At 34.0% G+C, this 18,503-nt stretch overlaps 1 protein-coding gene across 5 annotated transcripts in view; it reads left to right on the top strand.

Moving 5' to 3' along the window:
- The window catches only part of LOC125059182 (forkhead box protein P1), a 63,853-nt gene extending 45,551 nt beyond the window's left edge, over positions 1 to 18,302 (top strand). For 2 of the 5 annotated variants that reach the window (XM_047663476.1, XM_047663477.1), the window contains exons 4-19: positions 4,799 to 4,887; positions 5,845 to 5,947; positions 6,826 to 7,032; positions 7,821 to 7,929; positions 8,258 to 8,374; positions 8,625 to 8,733; positions 9,653 to 9,828; positions 10,120 to 10,197; positions 10,850 to 10,894; positions 10,980 to 11,056; positions 11,730 to 11,831; positions 13,261 to 13,427; positions 14,702 to 14,777; positions 15,736 to 15,827; positions 17,166 to 17,314; positions 17,636 to 18,302. In XM_047663476.1, the coding sequence (XP_047519432.1) occupies positions 4,799 to 4,887; positions 5,845 to 5,947; positions 6,826 to 7,032; positions 7,821 to 7,929; positions 8,258 to 8,374; positions 8,625 to 8,733; positions 9,653 to 9,828; positions 10,120 to 10,197; positions 10,850 to 10,894; positions 10,980 to 11,056; positions 11,730 to 11,831; positions 13,261 to 13,427; positions 14,702 to 14,777; positions 15,736 to 15,827; positions 17,166 to 17,314; positions 17,636 to 17,796 (1,857 nt within the window). In that variant the 3' untranslated portion in view covers positions 17,797 to 18,302. Of the gene's footprint in view, positions 1 to 4,798; positions 4,888 to 5,844; positions 5,948 to 6,825; positions 7,033 to 7,820; positions 7,930 to 8,257; positions 8,375 to 8,624; positions 8,734 to 9,652; positions 9,829 to 10,119; positions 10,198 to 10,849; positions 10,895 to 10,979; positions 11,057 to 11,729; positions 11,832 to 12,047; positions 12,200 to 13,260; positions 13,428 to 14,701; positions 14,778 to 15,735; positions 15,828 to 17,165; positions 17,315 to 17,635 lie in introns of all 5 variants that reach the window. The other 3 variants (XM_047663478.1, XM_047663479.1, XM_047663480.1) reach the window with 3 other exon arrangements.
- The last annotated feature ends 201 nt before the right edge of the window (positions 18,303 to 18,503 follow it).

The following is an 18,503-nucleotide window of genomic DNA, read 5'->3' as shown; positions in this document are numbered from 1 at the left end:
TATCACTTAACATGGTACTTTAGTTTTTGTTCCTCCTTTCCTTGGGTTCTCAACTATTTTTTGGGATAAATACCGTAATGCATACCCCGGCGGCGTTGCTCCAGACCAACCAAAACCCCACGGCCTAATTTTCTGCCGGGGCCGGGTAACAGCGAGGCCTGATCTCCGCATCATCATAGCACGTGGATTGCCACTAGGGGCTAATACCTACCTATAAAAAATATATCAATGACACAGAAATATGAAGACAAGACGGAAACGGAAATTTTGACCGTCGGGCTTTTGACCGATTAGAAAATTCTTTTAAGTCCCATAGCTCATACTGAATATGTTGTTATATGTTGGATAAACAAAGCGGTGACATATTTCTGAGACTGCTGCATGATCTTATAATTCAACGAATTATTATGACTTCGCCAGTAACCCAGGATTCCGTATCACCAAGCCCTTCCCTCTAATAGTAATATAGCTAGTAAAGTGTATATCTACGTATAGTTTTGGTAAAATCTTAATATATATAAAAAACGTGTCACGTTGTTTGTCCGCTATGGACTCCTAAACTACCGAACCGATTTCAATCAAATTTGCACACCTTGTGCGGTTTGATCTAACTTAAAAGATAGGATAGCTGACATATATATAATTTTACTGTAGGTGTGTATGTCACTGAACTCCTCTTAAACGGCTGAACAGATTTGAATGATTTTTTTTGTATGCATTTGGGTGGAGCCCTGGATGGTTTAGATTCACAAATCAGCCCGGCAGATGGCGCTGCAGTTAGTACTTTCAAAATTTGTTTAATATACTAATTATTTGAAATATCATGCAGGACATCGTATGTCGGGTCCGCTAGTTTCATATAAAACTTAGTCATGCCCTTATTTCATCACCATACATTCAGTCTAATAGTGTTTCCAAATTAATTAACATCGAAAAATATTTTGATTGGGATTCATGTTTAAGAGGTATGACTTTACGTTAATTACGAGTATTTGAAATAATTTTTCAAAAAAGCCGTTCCGCGATTTGACCACCACTCTATAGATAAAGATAACATTTGAAGTCTATATATTTAAGTATAACGGGACTTCCGCAAAATAAGCAAATAATGTTTACAAAACACAATCATTAAGACATATTTTAATATTTTATCACGAACAAATACGTGCTGAATGTCATATTATATTTATTGATAATTTTTTGCATAAACCGCTAATATCGTAATATTACCCATGCGACATTTTCAATACAGAATCCCCTAGTGAGTTGTGTGATGCGATATTGTGGGCTACTCAATTGTGAAGAACTAGCATGGATCTGGTTTGCGCCGGGCCTTTTAGACAAAAGTCAAAAATCATTTATTCATATAGGTAACACAATGTACACTTATGAACGTCAAAAAAGAAATATACATTAAATGCTTCTAATTTTACATTTACTGCCCGTTCTCAAATCAAGGACGTAGAACGGAAGAGAAGAACTGGTAATAAACTCTCCGCCACTCTTTTTAATCGCCAAGTTTTTTGTTTTACACAACGTAAGGAGTTGCAACCATTACATTTACACCATGTTCCATATGACATCTTAAGTAATAAATAATAATAAAATAAATTAAAAACAAAGATTTGTCTTCTATCAGCAGGAGGCATGGTGAAATAGGAGGACGCACTTACATTTTCGTGGGAACAACACGCAAGTTCTATGTCATTCGTTCGTTCTTATGTCAGTTATATACATATTTATTATTTTCTATAACATATTTTCATAAATATCTGTCCTCCTTGTAACATGTGTGATGTTTGAGAACAAAAATATGGTGTGTATACGAAATTTCAGGCTTATATTTATATTTTGTCCATAGTTTTGGGTGGTTAAAAGGACTTATTTATAATAACATAAATAAGTCCTTACTTCATGATTATACCAGTTTAATGACATACGAAGAATTAAAAATAAATGGTTTTTGACATACGTGGTTATCATTCCACAGCAACAACATCTGTTAAACAAAATTTTATGGGGAAACATAAAAAAATACACCAAATCCAAAATTCGTGAAGAAGTAGTATTCTTCTTCCGACCAAGGGAGGCTACTCCAATAGTCTAATCACTCCCTGGACTAATTATTCGTGAAGTTGTATAATAGCGGGCGGAATAACTTTATTAGCGCCATTCTGGGCATGGCGCCATCGTACTGATTGCAGCACAAGATGATAGGTGTCCCTACAGATTACAAGTTGAATTGTGATTAAACCCTGACCTTTCTTGATCTCAATGGGCATAAGGGGGTAGAGTGAGTTCTACTCATCGTGTATTTAAAACAGTGCTTTAAGACTTAGTGGCTTCAAAAGGCATTTTGTTTTCCGACCTAGCGAACTGTGGAATCGACTCCCGGTGGGGGTATTCCCTGGGAGCATCCGAATGTTTAAAGAAAATACTATAAAGAACACCCACTAAAATAGATAACCATGCAATGGCCTTTTTGGGCGTCTCGTAGACACGTTTGCCCCTATAAAAACTGTTTATAAGTTTTTACGTTATACAATATTATCTAGCCGAAGTTGTAGACTAGACAATGTTAGGCATGAACACATTGTTTTTATTAATATAGGATGTTTATAAAAATAGTACATGACATAGTTTACACAAGCCCTTACACGTTTTATGTTTACATAGCACCAACAAAACATACATCTTAGAATGACCTCACTCGCGGTTCAGGTGTTCGAAAGTGGAAAATGGTTGTCACCTTATATTTTAGCTTTAATGATATTACAACAATAAATCTACTTTTATATTTGCTACATACATATTAGGTATTAATTTAAGATAGCATTGTCTCCAACACATATATAGCCTTACATTTGAAATATTATTTAGTTTTTTAGATTAACCCCCACAACCAAAATCAGCTGGGTCCAATTTTATTATACTGGGGACCGTTCAAGTATTACGTAAGCACTATTGGGGGGGGTGGTTTAATTTTCTTATTTGGTGATTACGTCAACAGTAATTATTTACTCTTTTACACATATTACCCACACATTGTCTTTGCTTGAAAACGAAATGCATTTTCGAGTATTCCTACCAAAAATTAATAGGTTTATGTACTATTATTTTTAAGAGCTTTGCTTACTTTTTCTAAGAGGAAGGGGAGGAGGGGGGGAGGGAATAAATTGCAGTAAACCTGCACACGTATCACTTGAATGGCCAAAGTATATTTACTTGATATTACACATTCTTTTGTTCTCTCAAAACTCAGTTTATAGAGAAATTCATGATTAGAAATAACAATAAAAATTACTTTCAAGGTTCAATTTATTTATATAATAAATAGAATAATTTAATAAATTAGAATAATTAACGGGTTCTAAAATCTAAATTATCGTTTAAATTTGAACTTTATTTTCATTTATTGACATGGGAACTATTGACGATTGCTTAAAATAGCACGTGAAACCAATCAACACAAAAATAATAAAAAATGTGCAAATATTAACGCCTCGCCCACTATTTGTTTCTTCAGAATGTTTATTTAATATGTTTAACTTATTTTATTGCGTCTAACGAATGTTATAAGACGCTATGTTCGTCAATAGATTTGAATGAGGTGAATAGGGTACATAATTCGGGGATAGCTAAAAGTTAAAGTCTGTCTTTCTGTGCCCCATGCAACATTAAACTAGGTCTGATCATAGATTCTATAAAAGGAGGAGCTAGATAATAATTCTTGATGCATATAGTTGTAAGCTTTAAAGGCCAACCACCTTCGGCCTCCAACCACTGACATGGTTGTCCTTGGGCTGCGGTTCTGGCTGAGCTTCACGATAAGTTAATCTAGCCAATAGCCTCGATAAATGAAGTATTCAGTACAAAGAAAAATTATCATTTGAACCAGTCTATGTTAACGCATTAGAAACCTGAAATTAGAAACTAAATATTATTTCGTATAGATAATAAAATGTGTCAAACATTTTATCTACCAAATTATTATTTGGACAAACATTGTTAAGTAAACTAAGGTATGTAGAACAGAATTTCGCCTTTTTGGATGTAGTTTGTTTTAAACTTACGTCATATACAATCATATATCTATATGTTAGGGTATGGTTCTGGCAAGTAAGTTCCAATAGATGCGAGTACGTCTAACGGTATTTTTAACTAAGAAAGAAATCTATCTATTTTGATCTTATTGATCTTTTATCTAGGTTGATCTAACTCTTCAAAAAATATGACTAGCTGACCGTGAACTTTTACCCACTGATTGATACTAGGTATATCGATACCTTTCTTCTATTTCTGTTCACAAAAACTCTTTTTTCCTGAAGTATTCAATAAATTGTGTTTACGCTGTGATGAAAATCAGTCAGGTTGATTGCCCGAACCTTTTATCAAAATTTAAATTTCGTGTACCCTCTAGATACCTCAGGCATCCCATCATTCCATTTGTTCCTCCTTTCCGGAGAACGCGTTTTGGTTAAAACTCACCGATATCCATATTGAGCATTCTGATGGATATCCATAGTTGCTCCCCTCGTACTTTAAAATCGATTTTCGTTTAGTTTTTGTAATTTTAATTGTTTTGTTTAATATTTGTATTATCTTTTTGTGTGTGTCATGTTTGCCTATAAGTGCTTGTCATATAAAAAATTGTATATTGTGGTTCTTTTACCGTAGTGTATCAGTGTGCCGAGCGTTGGCAAGCTTTTATCAATCGGTTTCATATAGACGAAAAAAAGGAGTACCTTTATTGGTTACAATTTTTAATGGTTTTTTCAATTAATATGTTTGGTTTCAGGGTCCTGAGACAGCGCTGAACACAAGTCCAGGTGGTGCTGCGAAGCCGCCACCACTCAACTCTTTCGAGCTGGACCGCTGCTTGGACAGGTAAGATTTTTCTTATCAACAGCAAAATGATGTAACCTTTTGATATACAAAGTTATCTAAAGGTCTTGGGGCTGAGGAAGCTGCTTATTATGGGTGTAAGCACCCATGTTAATTCTAGTCCATAAGCACCCATGTTAATTCTAGTCCATAAATGTAAATCTCCTCCTTCGATTTTAATTCGGTTAAAAATTACTCTTTTGCCATGCGCCAACGCGCAGTTACGTAAGAAAAACACAGCTTTTTAGCTCTTACAAAGTCCTCAAACCTAGAATCTTGCGCATCTGTAACAAAAAATTTATGCATTTAAATATATGCAATGTATTTAGTATGTGGTGTAATATTTATTTTAAATGACTTAGCTACCAACAATTTGTTTAGTTTAGAGTTTCCTAGTTATTATTTGTTCTGGTGAAATCAAGGCTTAACTATGAGCAAATAGGCGTGTTAGTTGGCACTTGTGAGTCAACTTGGTCACGATAATACAGTTATAAACAAACTGTTATATGCAATAACTTTGAAATGTAGAATGTATATGCTTATCGTTAAATATATGACGCTAGCAAATTATTCTATTTATTATCTATTCTATATATTCAATCTGGTTTAGATTTTATTGCATACTAGCGGACCCGAAAGACGTTGTGATGATATTTCAAGCGATTAGGATATTGAACAAGGTATGAAAGTACCAACTGCAGCGCCATCTGCCGGGATGATTTGTGAATCTAAACCATCTATGGCGCCACCCAAACGTATACAAAAAATAATTCAAATCAGTCAAGCCGTTTAAGAGGAGTTCAGTGACATACACACGTACAGTAGAATTATATATATAAATAACATAATTGTTGTATGATACTGTGGTTAACGTATGCGGCTGTCCGTCCCATGCCCCATTGGAATGTTAATAAAGTTTAAAACGTCCTTTGAACGCTCATGGTAACCCACTTGTTTCAGAGAGGAGGCCGGGCGGTGGGGAGGTGAGGCAGCACGGCGTCGTAGACGCAGCCCTCCGCGTCGCTCGCCGACAGCTGAAAATGAACCACTATCTCTTGCTAGGGTAACTATTAAATATAAGGTCTATGCTGTTAAGCTTTGGAATTCACTTCCAGTCTCTATTCGCTTAGCTCCTTCTCTATCTTCCTTTAAATTTCTTCTGTACAAACATTACCTGTACATCGTATCCCCAAGTTTAATAATACCTACTAACTGACGTGAGACTGATCTTAAATTAAATTAAATCATTATAATTGATTACATGTGCACTTTTCAGTATTATTAATATTTTTTGTATCCTTTTATTAGTTTAGTTTGATTTTTTTTGTTCCTGTTTAGTTTCTTTTTCTTAACAACTATATGTAATACATGTATTTTTTTTTTGCACATCTTTGTAAATTAATACATTTTTTTTTCTTTTCTCACAGTGGTTGCCTGGAAGAGATCGCTCGAAAGCGATAAGGCCGCCAGTTGCCTTTCCTTTACATGTAATTATGTTAAAACTTTATATTATTAAGCAACAAAGTGTGAATAAATAAATAAATACATATATTTAACCCTAATTCATTAAAGTAAATGAATCTCTGTTCTGTCTCTTTTATATGCCACAGCTCTTCAAAGTTCTTTCAACGTATTGACACTTTTCAACAATGGTAATTTCATATCCTGGCACAAAAAAAATACAAATAATATTACTCCATTTAATTGGGGTTCAAGTGCACAGGCGCTAATTAAAGATTTAAGATAGTACCGGTGACCCCAGCTGGTGCTTTCCTCAACGAATAAGTATCTTAATACAGTGAGGAAATGCTGCCAGCGTTAAAGGTACACTGCCACAGGGACCAAACCTTTTAAATTTGTATTATATAAATGTTTTTTATTTTTTTTTATTAATACTATGTAGGTTAAAAAAATTGTAAATAATATTACTTATATTTTTAGGCATCAGCTCCAACATCGCCAACAGCTGGATCTACTCAATCCAGCCCAGCACCAGCCTCGCCATCAGGCAGCACCAACGCAGGTGCCAGGTCTCCATTGCCATTAGTTGCGCCAGATCTGCTAGCTATGCAACTGCTGGACCAGCATAGCCAGCTTCAAGCGCTGATGAAGCAACGCCTGTTTCATCAGCATCATATGCAGAAACAGGTACACTATTTATTCATTCTTGTGATATATGACAGGAAGAAATTATCTGCGTAAATCGCCAAAGTATCGGGTTTGAGCTAACTGCAGTACCACCGTACCAAAGAGTGAGGAAATATTTTTAGGAAGCTCGAAGAATTTTACTATATTTAGCAGTAGTAAAAATAAGTAACTTTTTTCTTTAAGTTTAAGTTAAGTATTAAATTGTAGTTTGTTTAATGTTTAATTTCAGTTTTCTATTATCTATTAATGTTCTTAATTATGTTTTCTGTTTCGTGTATTTTGTTTATCAATGTAATGTGTTTTGGCTTTGTATTTTGTCCATATGTTTTCTTTTATAATATGTATAATGTATATGTGTAGCTATGAGATTACTTAACAAATAAGTTACCTCTTGGGTTCTATTCCCGGTAAAAATTTATTGTTTCAGCTTGGTAGAATTTTATCACTAGCATTTACTTCTTTTTCAATATAATCACTTGTTTTGAAATTATTTTCCTACCCCATCTCTATTCATAATGTAAACCTTGAATACTTATTATATGTCTTGTTTTTATCAATCTGGTGCCACTTCAACAAGTGCGATATTTATGAAAATACGGAAATACTGAAAAAAATATAGTTATTGTGGTCAGAGACGAGTCGAGCTATGTAAAAAAATACGTTTATACCCGTTAATGCGATTTTATTTAAATTTATATTACTCGCGTAAATTTAATTATAAATATTTTTTTGGTACTTTATAGAAGTGGTTGCTAACTATTGTAATCAACATTTGGAATTACTTTCAGCACATGTCTTCAGAGGCAGCAAAAAGACTGGAGCAGTCACGATTGCAAGACCAAATAAGCCTCAATCTGCTCTCACAGTCCCATCTTCAAGCACCAGACAGTTCGCCAGGTATTTTAAACTTAAATTTGTACATAATTTACAGAGGTACTCTGAAGCGTGCGACTCTCATCCCTGCGGTCGTAAGTTCGATCCCCGGCTGTGCATTAATGGAGTTTAACTTTATGTGCGCATTTAACATTCGCTCGAACGGCGAAGGAAAACATCGTGAGGAAACCGGCTTGCCGTAGGCTCAAAAAGTTGACAGCGTGTGTCTGGAGGCTCATCACCTACTTGCCTACTTAATTGACAAATTATCGTGGAACATTTACAGCAATCTGAGGCCCAAACCTAAAAAAGTTGTAGTGCCACCGATTCTCAAATTCTCAAATTCTCATAGGTTCCCTCCAGCAACAGCTTGGTGCGCAACAGCAACAGCTGGTACAGCAATTGCAGGCGGTCCAGAGGCAATATCTGATGCACGCACCACTTTCCGTTCCACCAAATGCACCGCCAGGTAATAGTCCAAAAAATATATGTTTTGGTATATCTCTCTCTCTAGAGCCCTCCAATTCAACTCTTTCTAGAGCTCTCTGTAGGGTTATTATGTATAACAAATAACTATTTTCAAAATTATAATGTAAGCCTTTCTTATCAATATCGTTTGGAATGTTATATATTATTTCCCGATGACCGAAGACCTATTGAAGACCAAGCTGTGTAACTATGGAGATAAATTATAAATCAAGTAATTTTTCTTTTACTAGGTCTAATGTTATGGGGTAGTGAAATAGAGGAACACCCCTTGTATGGACGAGGTGTCTGTAAGTGGCCGGGATGCGATGCCCTCGCTGAAGATTTCCAGGCTTTCCTCAAGTGAGTGATTTAATATATAGAAGATACAACTGTAGAACAATCATTAAATCTTTCCAAGTTTAACAAAACATTAGTTTCTTTTAAAAAACTGTATCTACACTGAGATCATTCAACATTAAGCCTAACTTAAGTAATAAGTAATTTAAGTCTAACCTAATGTACTTATAAGGATATTTAACATAAAAAGTGTCCAATAACACCACTTACAGTATCTTTTAAGGGGAAGACACTCTGTTCTTGTGAACTATGTTTTTCACTTATGTTAAGCACTTAAGAGTAATGTGCAGTCACACTAATTCAAATGATGTTGTCCTTTTCAATCCTAGGCCCGTGATGTCAGCTTTGTTGAATAGCTTGGATATTCACGTATTTGTGCAGCCTTTGTTCGTGGGCTCCAGCAGTCTCTTTCATTATTGTGGTGACGTCCAATAACAATAGCATTACAGATTTTTGCGACACTGTCATTTATTTCAATAAATTCCTTTATATCTATCATTTAGTCTTTGGATCTGGTAATCTCTCTCTCTTCAGTCTGTAGCTCATGTATGAGCGTCGTAGTCAGCAAGGAAATATCTGGAGTGGACACACCATCGGTTTCTGTGCAGCGACTCTCTTATAAGTGTATCTTATTAGTTTTGAGAACGATGAGTCTTTCACTTAATCGGTACATTTGGTTTGTGCCCACGTGACCTTTTGCCTCCTGTGTTACCACAATCAATTTCTCCAAGTTCTCATCGCCTCTGCGCATCGGATCTGGTATTATGAACCAGTATTATCCTATATTCAGTTCTTAGTATGTAATTATCTCCTTGTAATAAACAGCCGTGAAAACTTTCCTCAAATCTCGAAAAAATTGGTACATTGTTGTGATTCGAATCCAACACTTCATACACAGCTAGAGCCCAATAATAATTTCCAGGCACTTAGAAGCAGCACACACATTAGACGATCGTTCAGCTGCGCAGGCGCGTGTCCAGATGCAGGTGGTAGCCCAGTTGGAGCTGCAGCTACGCCGCGAGAGGGACCGTCTGGCTGCCATGATGCGTCATCTCCATGCTGCAAGGGATACCGCTCATCATCATAAAATGCCACATGGTAAGAAACAAGACTTAAAGTTATAGGTACTAACGAATTTAGTTTCTAAAGCTCAAAGTTTGGAATATGTTGGAAATTTTTGTCTAGTATTTTGTAAATTGTGCTAAAATATTGTCCACAGTCCGAGCCTATGGCTACTAGTTTTATAATTACAAATAGGTTTCAAATGAAAATTATTTGAATAAATCTTTCTTTATAAATTAGCAAAACAATCAACATAATTGTGAAAATAATTGCGTAGAATTATGATTACGATCAATACTTAACGATAATAAATAATCAAACTTTCAGGACCTGCCAGTGAAGGGGCATCTCCAGGTCCCGTGAGGCGTCGGGTCTCCGATAAATCTGGGGTGGCTATAGCTGGAGGTAAGCCTAATTAATTATAAAAAAAAACTAAATAAAAAATATACCTTAAAACAAAGTATTAGAAGCTCGCTTCAAACGATTATAAATCACATTTCAGCTTGGTAAACGTCTCTAAGTTTTAGAAAATAACTTTCAAAAAGCCTTCTTAAGTCTATCGATAACTGTTGAAATAACAATAAATTGCTCAAAATTAGTTATCAGATCTCTTTTGTCAAACAAAATAGTTGCTAAAAGAGTGACAGAGGCTTTAAAACAACTGGTGCTTGTTCTACTTGATTTGATAACTGGAAGTATATAGCAGCATTTTAATTTTCCCTATATGAATATTTTGTATTGCTCTGCTTTGATAGAGGACATATTTTATTCCTAAACATTTGGCCAAAAGTAAAATAGGGTGGAAAAAGTTGCCCGCAACTTAGAGTAATAAAATTTTATATATATTTATTTTTGTATTATACATTTTAATATGTATGTTAATATTATTTGGATAATCAGTTTATTTATTAGTAAAATACTAGTAATGCTTGCTTGATATGTCTTAGGTATTAATTCCAAAATGTATTAAAACCCATCTTACGATGCCGTCCATGCTTATTTATTTATTATGTGGATATGTAAAACATATATAATTTATATATCGCGTTTTTCAAAGGTCTTCCATACATGCTCGAAAGAGCTGGATTAGACGTACAACAAGGTAAAATATTGTATGATTAATAAATTAATTATAACGCGAATATTGTTATGACAATATGTTTTTGAAGTCGATTTACAATTTTCAGAAATACAAAGGAATCGGGAATTTTATAAGAGCGCGGATGTGCGGCCGCCCTTTACTTACGCATCACTTATAAGACAGGTAAATAAAATCTTGCTTATAATAGCTAAAGGTAATGTTTGAACGAGCTAACACGAACTAATGATTTGAATAGAAATATTATTTTTGTGTTGTTAATTTATTTATGAGGGATATAATATCGCTGCACGACCGAGGGCACAGCTAGTAAGAAATATAAAAATAATATGACCATAGTTATAAAACTTTGTGTGGCTTTTTAATTTAAAAAAATACTTAGGTAATTTGAGGGTAACAAACAAAAAAGAAACTGATTAATTTATTACAGAAATACATACATTATCCTTACAAACTATGCCAATACGAGATGTCGAGAAAAATAAAATAAAATATAATAAAGTATACAATATTAAACATATAATATACACAAATATTGCCACTGTGAATTCACTTATATAAATATATCGATAGTGAAAAGTTTAAAAGACCTTCAAATACCAGTCAAGTTATACTTAAGTATACATGTGTTAGTGAAAAATCCAGAAATGCGTATGCACCACTGAACCAAATTTGATGAAATTTGGTCGTTGGTTGATTTCCGATTAAAAAATTCATAAGAATCGGTCGAACCGGAGGAGTATGGGATCGTACATTGTGACATGAGAATTTTATATATTAGAAGAATTTTTCGCGTATTCTTGTCGTATTTATCTTAATGCCCCGCAAAAATTTCCAGGCCATTATAGAGTCTCCAGACAAACAGCTCACATTGAACGAGATTTACAACTGGTTCCAGAGTACTTTCTGTTACTTCAGACGAAACGCAGCCACTTGGAAGGTAAGACTTCATTTTCGATACCTTGATTTGATGGTTAACTTTAACTATGTGTTCTTAAGTATCCGAGGATAGCTGTATAAAGGTAAACATTAATCTACTAAATCACCGTTTTAAGACAATAGTGAACGTATATTTTATATAAATAATTTAGTTAAATTGTTTCTCTGTAAGTATAAGAATTGTCAAAGCGTATATTAAGAAGCTAAGTACAAACAGAACGCAGTGCGACACAACCTGTCGCTGCACAAATGCTTCATGCGCGTCGAGAACGTGAAAGGAGCAGTGTGGACGGTAGACGAAGTGGAGTTTTACAAAAGGCGACCGCAGAGAGCAACTCACGCGCCGCCGCCGCCGATGCATCACGCCGGGTACGCTACAGCGTCGCCTGGCCGCAGACCGACACTTCACATTTTGACACTTGCCAATTTACACTTAAATTTTACCTTGGATAACATCGATGAACACCTGACTGATCTTATACTCAGAGACTTCTTAAGAATAAAGATTACCTGTACACAAAACATGTAACACTATACAAATAACTTCTAAATTACACGTAACACGTGCTACACTAAGCACATATATACATTATACATCAACATATACACTAAACGCATACACAATGCGTTGGATTACTATGATAAAACACTTTACTCTTAAACATTTCTACCCACTGAAGAAAACTTACAATTTACACATATATCTTGATTGCATCAAGATATTTGATTCATACAAACCACACTATACTACCATACCAGTTCTATCAAATTGACTATACTGCAGTTCTTTACTTGGTAAATTCAAAAATATACACATTTAAAACTATTTCTACTCCATTTTACCACCAACAAACAAACAAAATAATAGTCACTTTACAATTTTGCACGCTTCCTTATATCGCTTTGATATTGAACACTTTTACGTCTAAAAATCACCCAATAAGTTTATCCTTTCACATGGCAATACCAAAACTAATATACACTTAACAAAAGATCACCGAACATATTTATTAATCTTCTCTTATTTTCTATCTATAGATATAATTCGATTTCTGTCATGTAAATAAATGTTTTATCTCGTTTCAGATTTAATTATAATTTGTGTAGCTAATTTTGGATGAAATTTGTAAGTTACGATATAATCGATCGCTTATTGATTATAACGTGACCCGTATTAGGATTTGTTATTTGTGTGTGTTCGTGGAGTTGAGCGCTACGGTGACTAACAGTTTTCGCGCTTGCCTAACCAATGTCCCACATATCATCCTCTCCTCGGGTTTCGGGTTCTCCTGCATGATATTTTAAGCCCCTCTTTCCACGACGATCTAAATGTACTTCAATGTTTATTATAAATTAATCGATTGAAGCACATTTCACAAAGTAAGGTCTAGCAAAATTGTTTACATTTGCTAAAGAAAAATGAATTATAGAATGCAATCCGGACGAACCTGTCTCTACACAAATGTTTCGTGCGCTACGAGGATGACTTCGGTTCGTTTTGGATGGTGGATGATGCGGAATTCGTGAAGAGAAGGCATCTCAGCCGAGGTCGACCCAGAAAGTATGAGCCAGCCCCACCGGGACCCAACGCTCAACAGTAAGGGCGCTGTTGCATCTGACGTAGCGATCGTCCAACGAATCTTTTGCGAGTTGCGAATATTATAGGCCAAGCTCGGTACAAGCCTATGAATGAAGAGCCTATGATTATCAATGGAATATAAAGCATTGATTTATATTTACAAAAAATCCTTAATTTTAAAGATTATTCTATCGGAAATAATTACCTCATGTTTTGGCATACCGAGCATTAGACACTCGTTTTCAAGTTAGATGAAGAATTGTTTAAATTTAAAAAGGTTTGTTGAGTAAAATAGAATCGTTGGACGATCGCGTCCGAATATATGCGAACTATCGAATCAACAGATTGATTGTTCACGAATAGTTGATGTTTCACCGTTATGTAAGGTGTGTAATTAATGTGTAAGCATAGATACATCCAACATATTGTCATATAAGCCTGTATAGTGCTACAAATCTATATAATAAACCTCAAATTTAACAGTTTCAAATTAGTTTGCAGCACTACCTTCATTCAAATATTTAAAATCTGTGGGTACTTACATTTAGGTTTTATAGATGTAAGTTCTCTACAGGCAGCATTAGTGATTAGAATGCCAAGCTATAGAAAATTGTTTTGCGAATAGTTTGACTCTATACCAAATAATTAGTCATAAGCTTTATCATATTTTGCAAATGTACCTTCAAAAATAGCTATATTTCTACTTGTCATCGTTGTCCGAAGAATAAAATTGCATGCCTTCTACAAGGATAGCGAGAGTTATGATTAAGTTGACGTATGTTATGCATGCTTGCATTTATATTATAAGATCGTCGTTGGATAAACAAGTAAGACTTTTCTACGATTTTTATTCCCATTTAATCTTGCATGCTATTTCCTCATGGAGGTGAATTATCGCTTTCTTCAGCTTTAGTGCATTTTTGTCGCATGTTTTTATCAAATTTTATTCTATTTCTCAATACGCTTGCTTTTTTTCTATTTCTATTTTTTCTATTTTATCAACATGACATTCACCGCTAACACTGAAACATGATAATTGGACTTTATTTTCAAAATTATACACTTCACATTTTACACTTACATACGACACTTTTTAGTGTTAATCATCAAATGGTTTGATAAGGCCAGGGGTATGCTGATTTTTATATTTTATTTGAATTTTAGTTGAAATATTAAAATCATTAGAATTTGCACATTACGATATAATTATTAGTTTCATTTTTCTTTGTTAAATTATTAAATTTTCTATAATAGTCTTCTTATATAGGCTATAACTGTGATTAATTTTACAGGTTTTTGGGAGCTCAAAGCCCACCAATGATGACTAGTCCTCATGGATACAGCGAAGCTTTGAAGCGAAACCTTCAGGTAAGGTTTTGATAATATTAAAGTCTAATTTTTACCGTCTTTAATAGATAGTTAATTGTATTAATCGTGGTAATGACATAGTGACTTAAGTGCCTCTTCGTTTCGAGCTTATAATCTTCGAAGACATATATATATATATATGTCTGTGGGTAGGCCTATATAGTATAAACATTGTTTAAGGTAGACGCCAGTTCAAAAACAAATAAAGAATGATAATAATATATCGCTGATTAACCAAGGTGATAATATTTCCGCGAAAAGAGTGGTAATAAATTATTACGTTCTAGACATTCGTCAAAATATGCCGTCGTAACGTTCGTAAACAGTAAAAGAATCATAAAACGCTTCTGCTCTTCAGTCTAATTAGATAAATTACTGTAATGTACATATTTTAGTTATTTATTAACTACTTACACTAAATACATTACAACAATGTTAAAATCGTCAAATAGGAATAGCTTTCCTTTGATATACATATTTGTATATGTAATGTACTAACGAATAGTATACTAGTAATAATAGCATTACCTTTTTTTATATTCCCTGAAAAAAAATCCTTTTACAACTAATCCCCGGTGCAAGCGATATATGTTTTTTTTTAATTAGTCGCTTATAACTTTCGTAGGCCTAGCCGCAGATATATATATATTATATATACTTATTTAATTAGACGGCTCAGATGACTGAACAGCACTGACTCTTCATTTATTAACCACGACACACAATTTGTTTTAAATTGCAACCCAACAACCATTACATCAAACATGGTGTAATGGTTGCAGCTTGCAAACATTGTGTAAAAAAAATGGCGATTTAAAAGAGTGGTGGAGAGTTTATTGCCAGTTCTTCTCTTCCGTTCTACGCCCTTGATTTGAGAACTGGCAGTAAATGTAAAAATAGAAGCACATGATTAAATGATTTTTACTTTACTTTAACTAAATATTGACACTGTTTTTAGGGTATGATGGAAGATTGCAATCTAGCGTACATGTCAACGGATGATCATATGATGCAAAATGATGATTACCAATCATCCCATGAGGATTACAGGTATTTCTATTGCTATATGTATATAGATAGATGTCTATATATATACAAAACTTTTACATCTAAAATTTTTATCAACCCTTAGCTAGGAGTAGAACTAAACATTCTACGTCTTTCGTTCGTTACCCAAGGAAATGTGAATTGAAAGCCTTCTCGGCTATTACAATATACGGAATGCCTTAAAGATTTATTTATGTAAAGTACTGTTATTGTATACTTTCTTATGTTAAATAGTCTTATTAGTGAGCAGTGGTGGCATAGTGGCTACAACTCTCATCCCTGAGGTAGTAGGTTCGATCCCCGGCTGTGAACCAATGGAATTTCAGTCGTGTGCATTAACCATTCGCTCGAACGGTGAAGGAAAACATTGTGAGGAAACCGGCTTGCCTTAGACCCCAAGTCGACGGCGTATATGGCACAGGATGATTCACTTGCCTATTAGAATGATTATTATCATGAAACAGATACAGAAATATGAGGCCCAGACCTAACAAGGTTGTTGCGTCACTGATTTATTTATTTCAATTTTAAGTTATTAGATCTTAATGTTCCACGATAAAGATTGAAGAGCCAATGTTTTTAAAAAGAATTAAAAGATCTTCCGTCTATACTCTAGAGTCTTTAAAAAGCGACTTAGTGTATTACTTTTAGAAAAAAATTACAATTTAATAAATGATTATTTACGTGAAACACCGTAATTGATATAAATTTAATGAAGTAACGTATATATAGTATAACTAGCCGTTTCGCGCCCGCTTTGCTGGACGAATTAAAATAAATTTTAAGTTTCATTATTTTATTTTTTTTCATATTTTTATTATTCTTCTTTTTAACTTCCCGCTAAGAAAATTGAAATATTTCGAAAATCGAGTTTTTAACAGATGTTGACGTTTAGAGGTTCTAGGAAGCCTCCCCGAATGTTTCCGCGGTGAAGTCCGTATGGATAAATTTTCATAAAAGTAAAACAGCAATAAAAAAATGAAGGAACGTTGGAATTTAATAAATAAATAGCCATAAACCATCTAGGAAAAATTTCGCTTCATGTTTTTCAATTCAATTTCAATTTTAGTTTCATGTCGATACGATCAGTGGTTTAGGCGTGATTGAGCCTCAAACGAAGACCATTTTCATTATATATACGTATATATAGATAGACTAGATAATATAAGAATTGACTTTGACTAATAATGTAAAATTCCTTAAGACAATTTTGCGCGCCATTGTGTGTGGCAGAATATGCGAACGATTTACGATTGTATCACCTTAACATTTTGTACCATATTCTTGTAATAAATAAATTATTATTATTAAAAATGTAAACTAAATCAGACTTGTTTCCAGCCGACCACAAATGATGAACGGTTACGGCAACAGCAGTTCCTCACACGACGTCAAAGCCGAAGATCTGAGTGCTAACGATGCACAAGATATTAAGCCAAATATTTATGCTCTGAAGAACGAAATGCAGGCTTCTGATTATACCAGTAAAGGTATTTTTAATTATATAATTAGTAATAATAAAGCCACTTTAATTTCATACATAAAATTACATATCAAAGGTAGCTTTGTTATTATACTCTTGGTTAACTTTAGTTATTGTTGTTTCCGTTTCTTTGTGTTCTGTAGTATTTGGATCTCTTCTTAGCTTCCTCCATCCATTTCTCTTCTTTTGAATATTACCCAACATCTAAACTATGAAAACTCTGATTGTATAATTAAAGAATCGAGAAGATTTTTGTCTCTCCGCCACTTCACCATCATTTATTTAGAGACAGAAGTAGAAGATAAAATTCTAGAAACTTCCTGTTTAGGTGATTACTCAAATTCAACCAAGGAGTCCTCAAGCAACCGCTCCAGCGAGACAAGCCCATACAGCGAGTACGCGCGTCCCGAGGACAGATACCGCGCCCTCTCCCACATCAAAGACGAGGCAGAAAACTTGTCCCTCAACGAGCAAAGGTCTGACAAGTAGATTTTTAAATTTGGAATTCCATCGAAAATCATCGAAGTGATTGAACTAAGCAATACAAAGTGATTACGAATTTTGCACTAGCATTATCACAATATTTACGGGTAGTTGTATTTTGTGAAGTGTTCACTGGAGTATAGTTTACCAAAAACGTTAATTTCACCCGGTTTTAACGGGAAGTATTATTTTTAGTTCTAGCTATTTTGAATTGTTAGCGGCATTGTTAGTAATGCCTTAATAAAGGTTCATATCAATATTGAAATATTTAAAAGTATTTAATCATTATTTGTAATAAATAAGAACAATAAGTAGCTGTATCGGTAAGTATAGTACATTTGCGCAAAGCGTTTTGGTTCGCGTTCATTCCTTGTTAGTTTGAATCTGTTTGCTTAAAGTTTTGATTTACATTTAAGTCTCAATTAAATTGAAATCGGTCAAAATTGTATGATCTAAAACGTAAAAAAGGGTGCGTGTACTTATGTACGCGCGTAAGAAGTTATACTTCTTTGGCATTATTAAAAATAGTTTTTGATTGCATGCAAATAATTAATTACAATTAAATAATCAAAGACAGGAAAAGGAGTCATTATAGTCAGTAAAGTTCAGTTTACATTTGAAAAATTAAATAAATAAATATTTATTATTATTCTCTTACATTAAGTGTAACATAAATTCTATTATTATTCGAATGTTGTTTTTAAATTATGTCC

This window comes from Pieris napi, chromosome 19 (assembly GCF_905475465.1).
Source record: "Pieris napi chromosome 19, ilPieNapi1.2, whole genome shotgun sequence".
In the NCBI taxonomy this organism is placed as follows: Eukaryota; Metazoa; Arthropoda; class Insecta; order Lepidoptera; family Pieridae; genus Pieris; species Pieris napi.
Note: the sequence above shows the minus strand (reverse complement) of the source record. Positions and strands in the feature narration are given on the sequence as shown.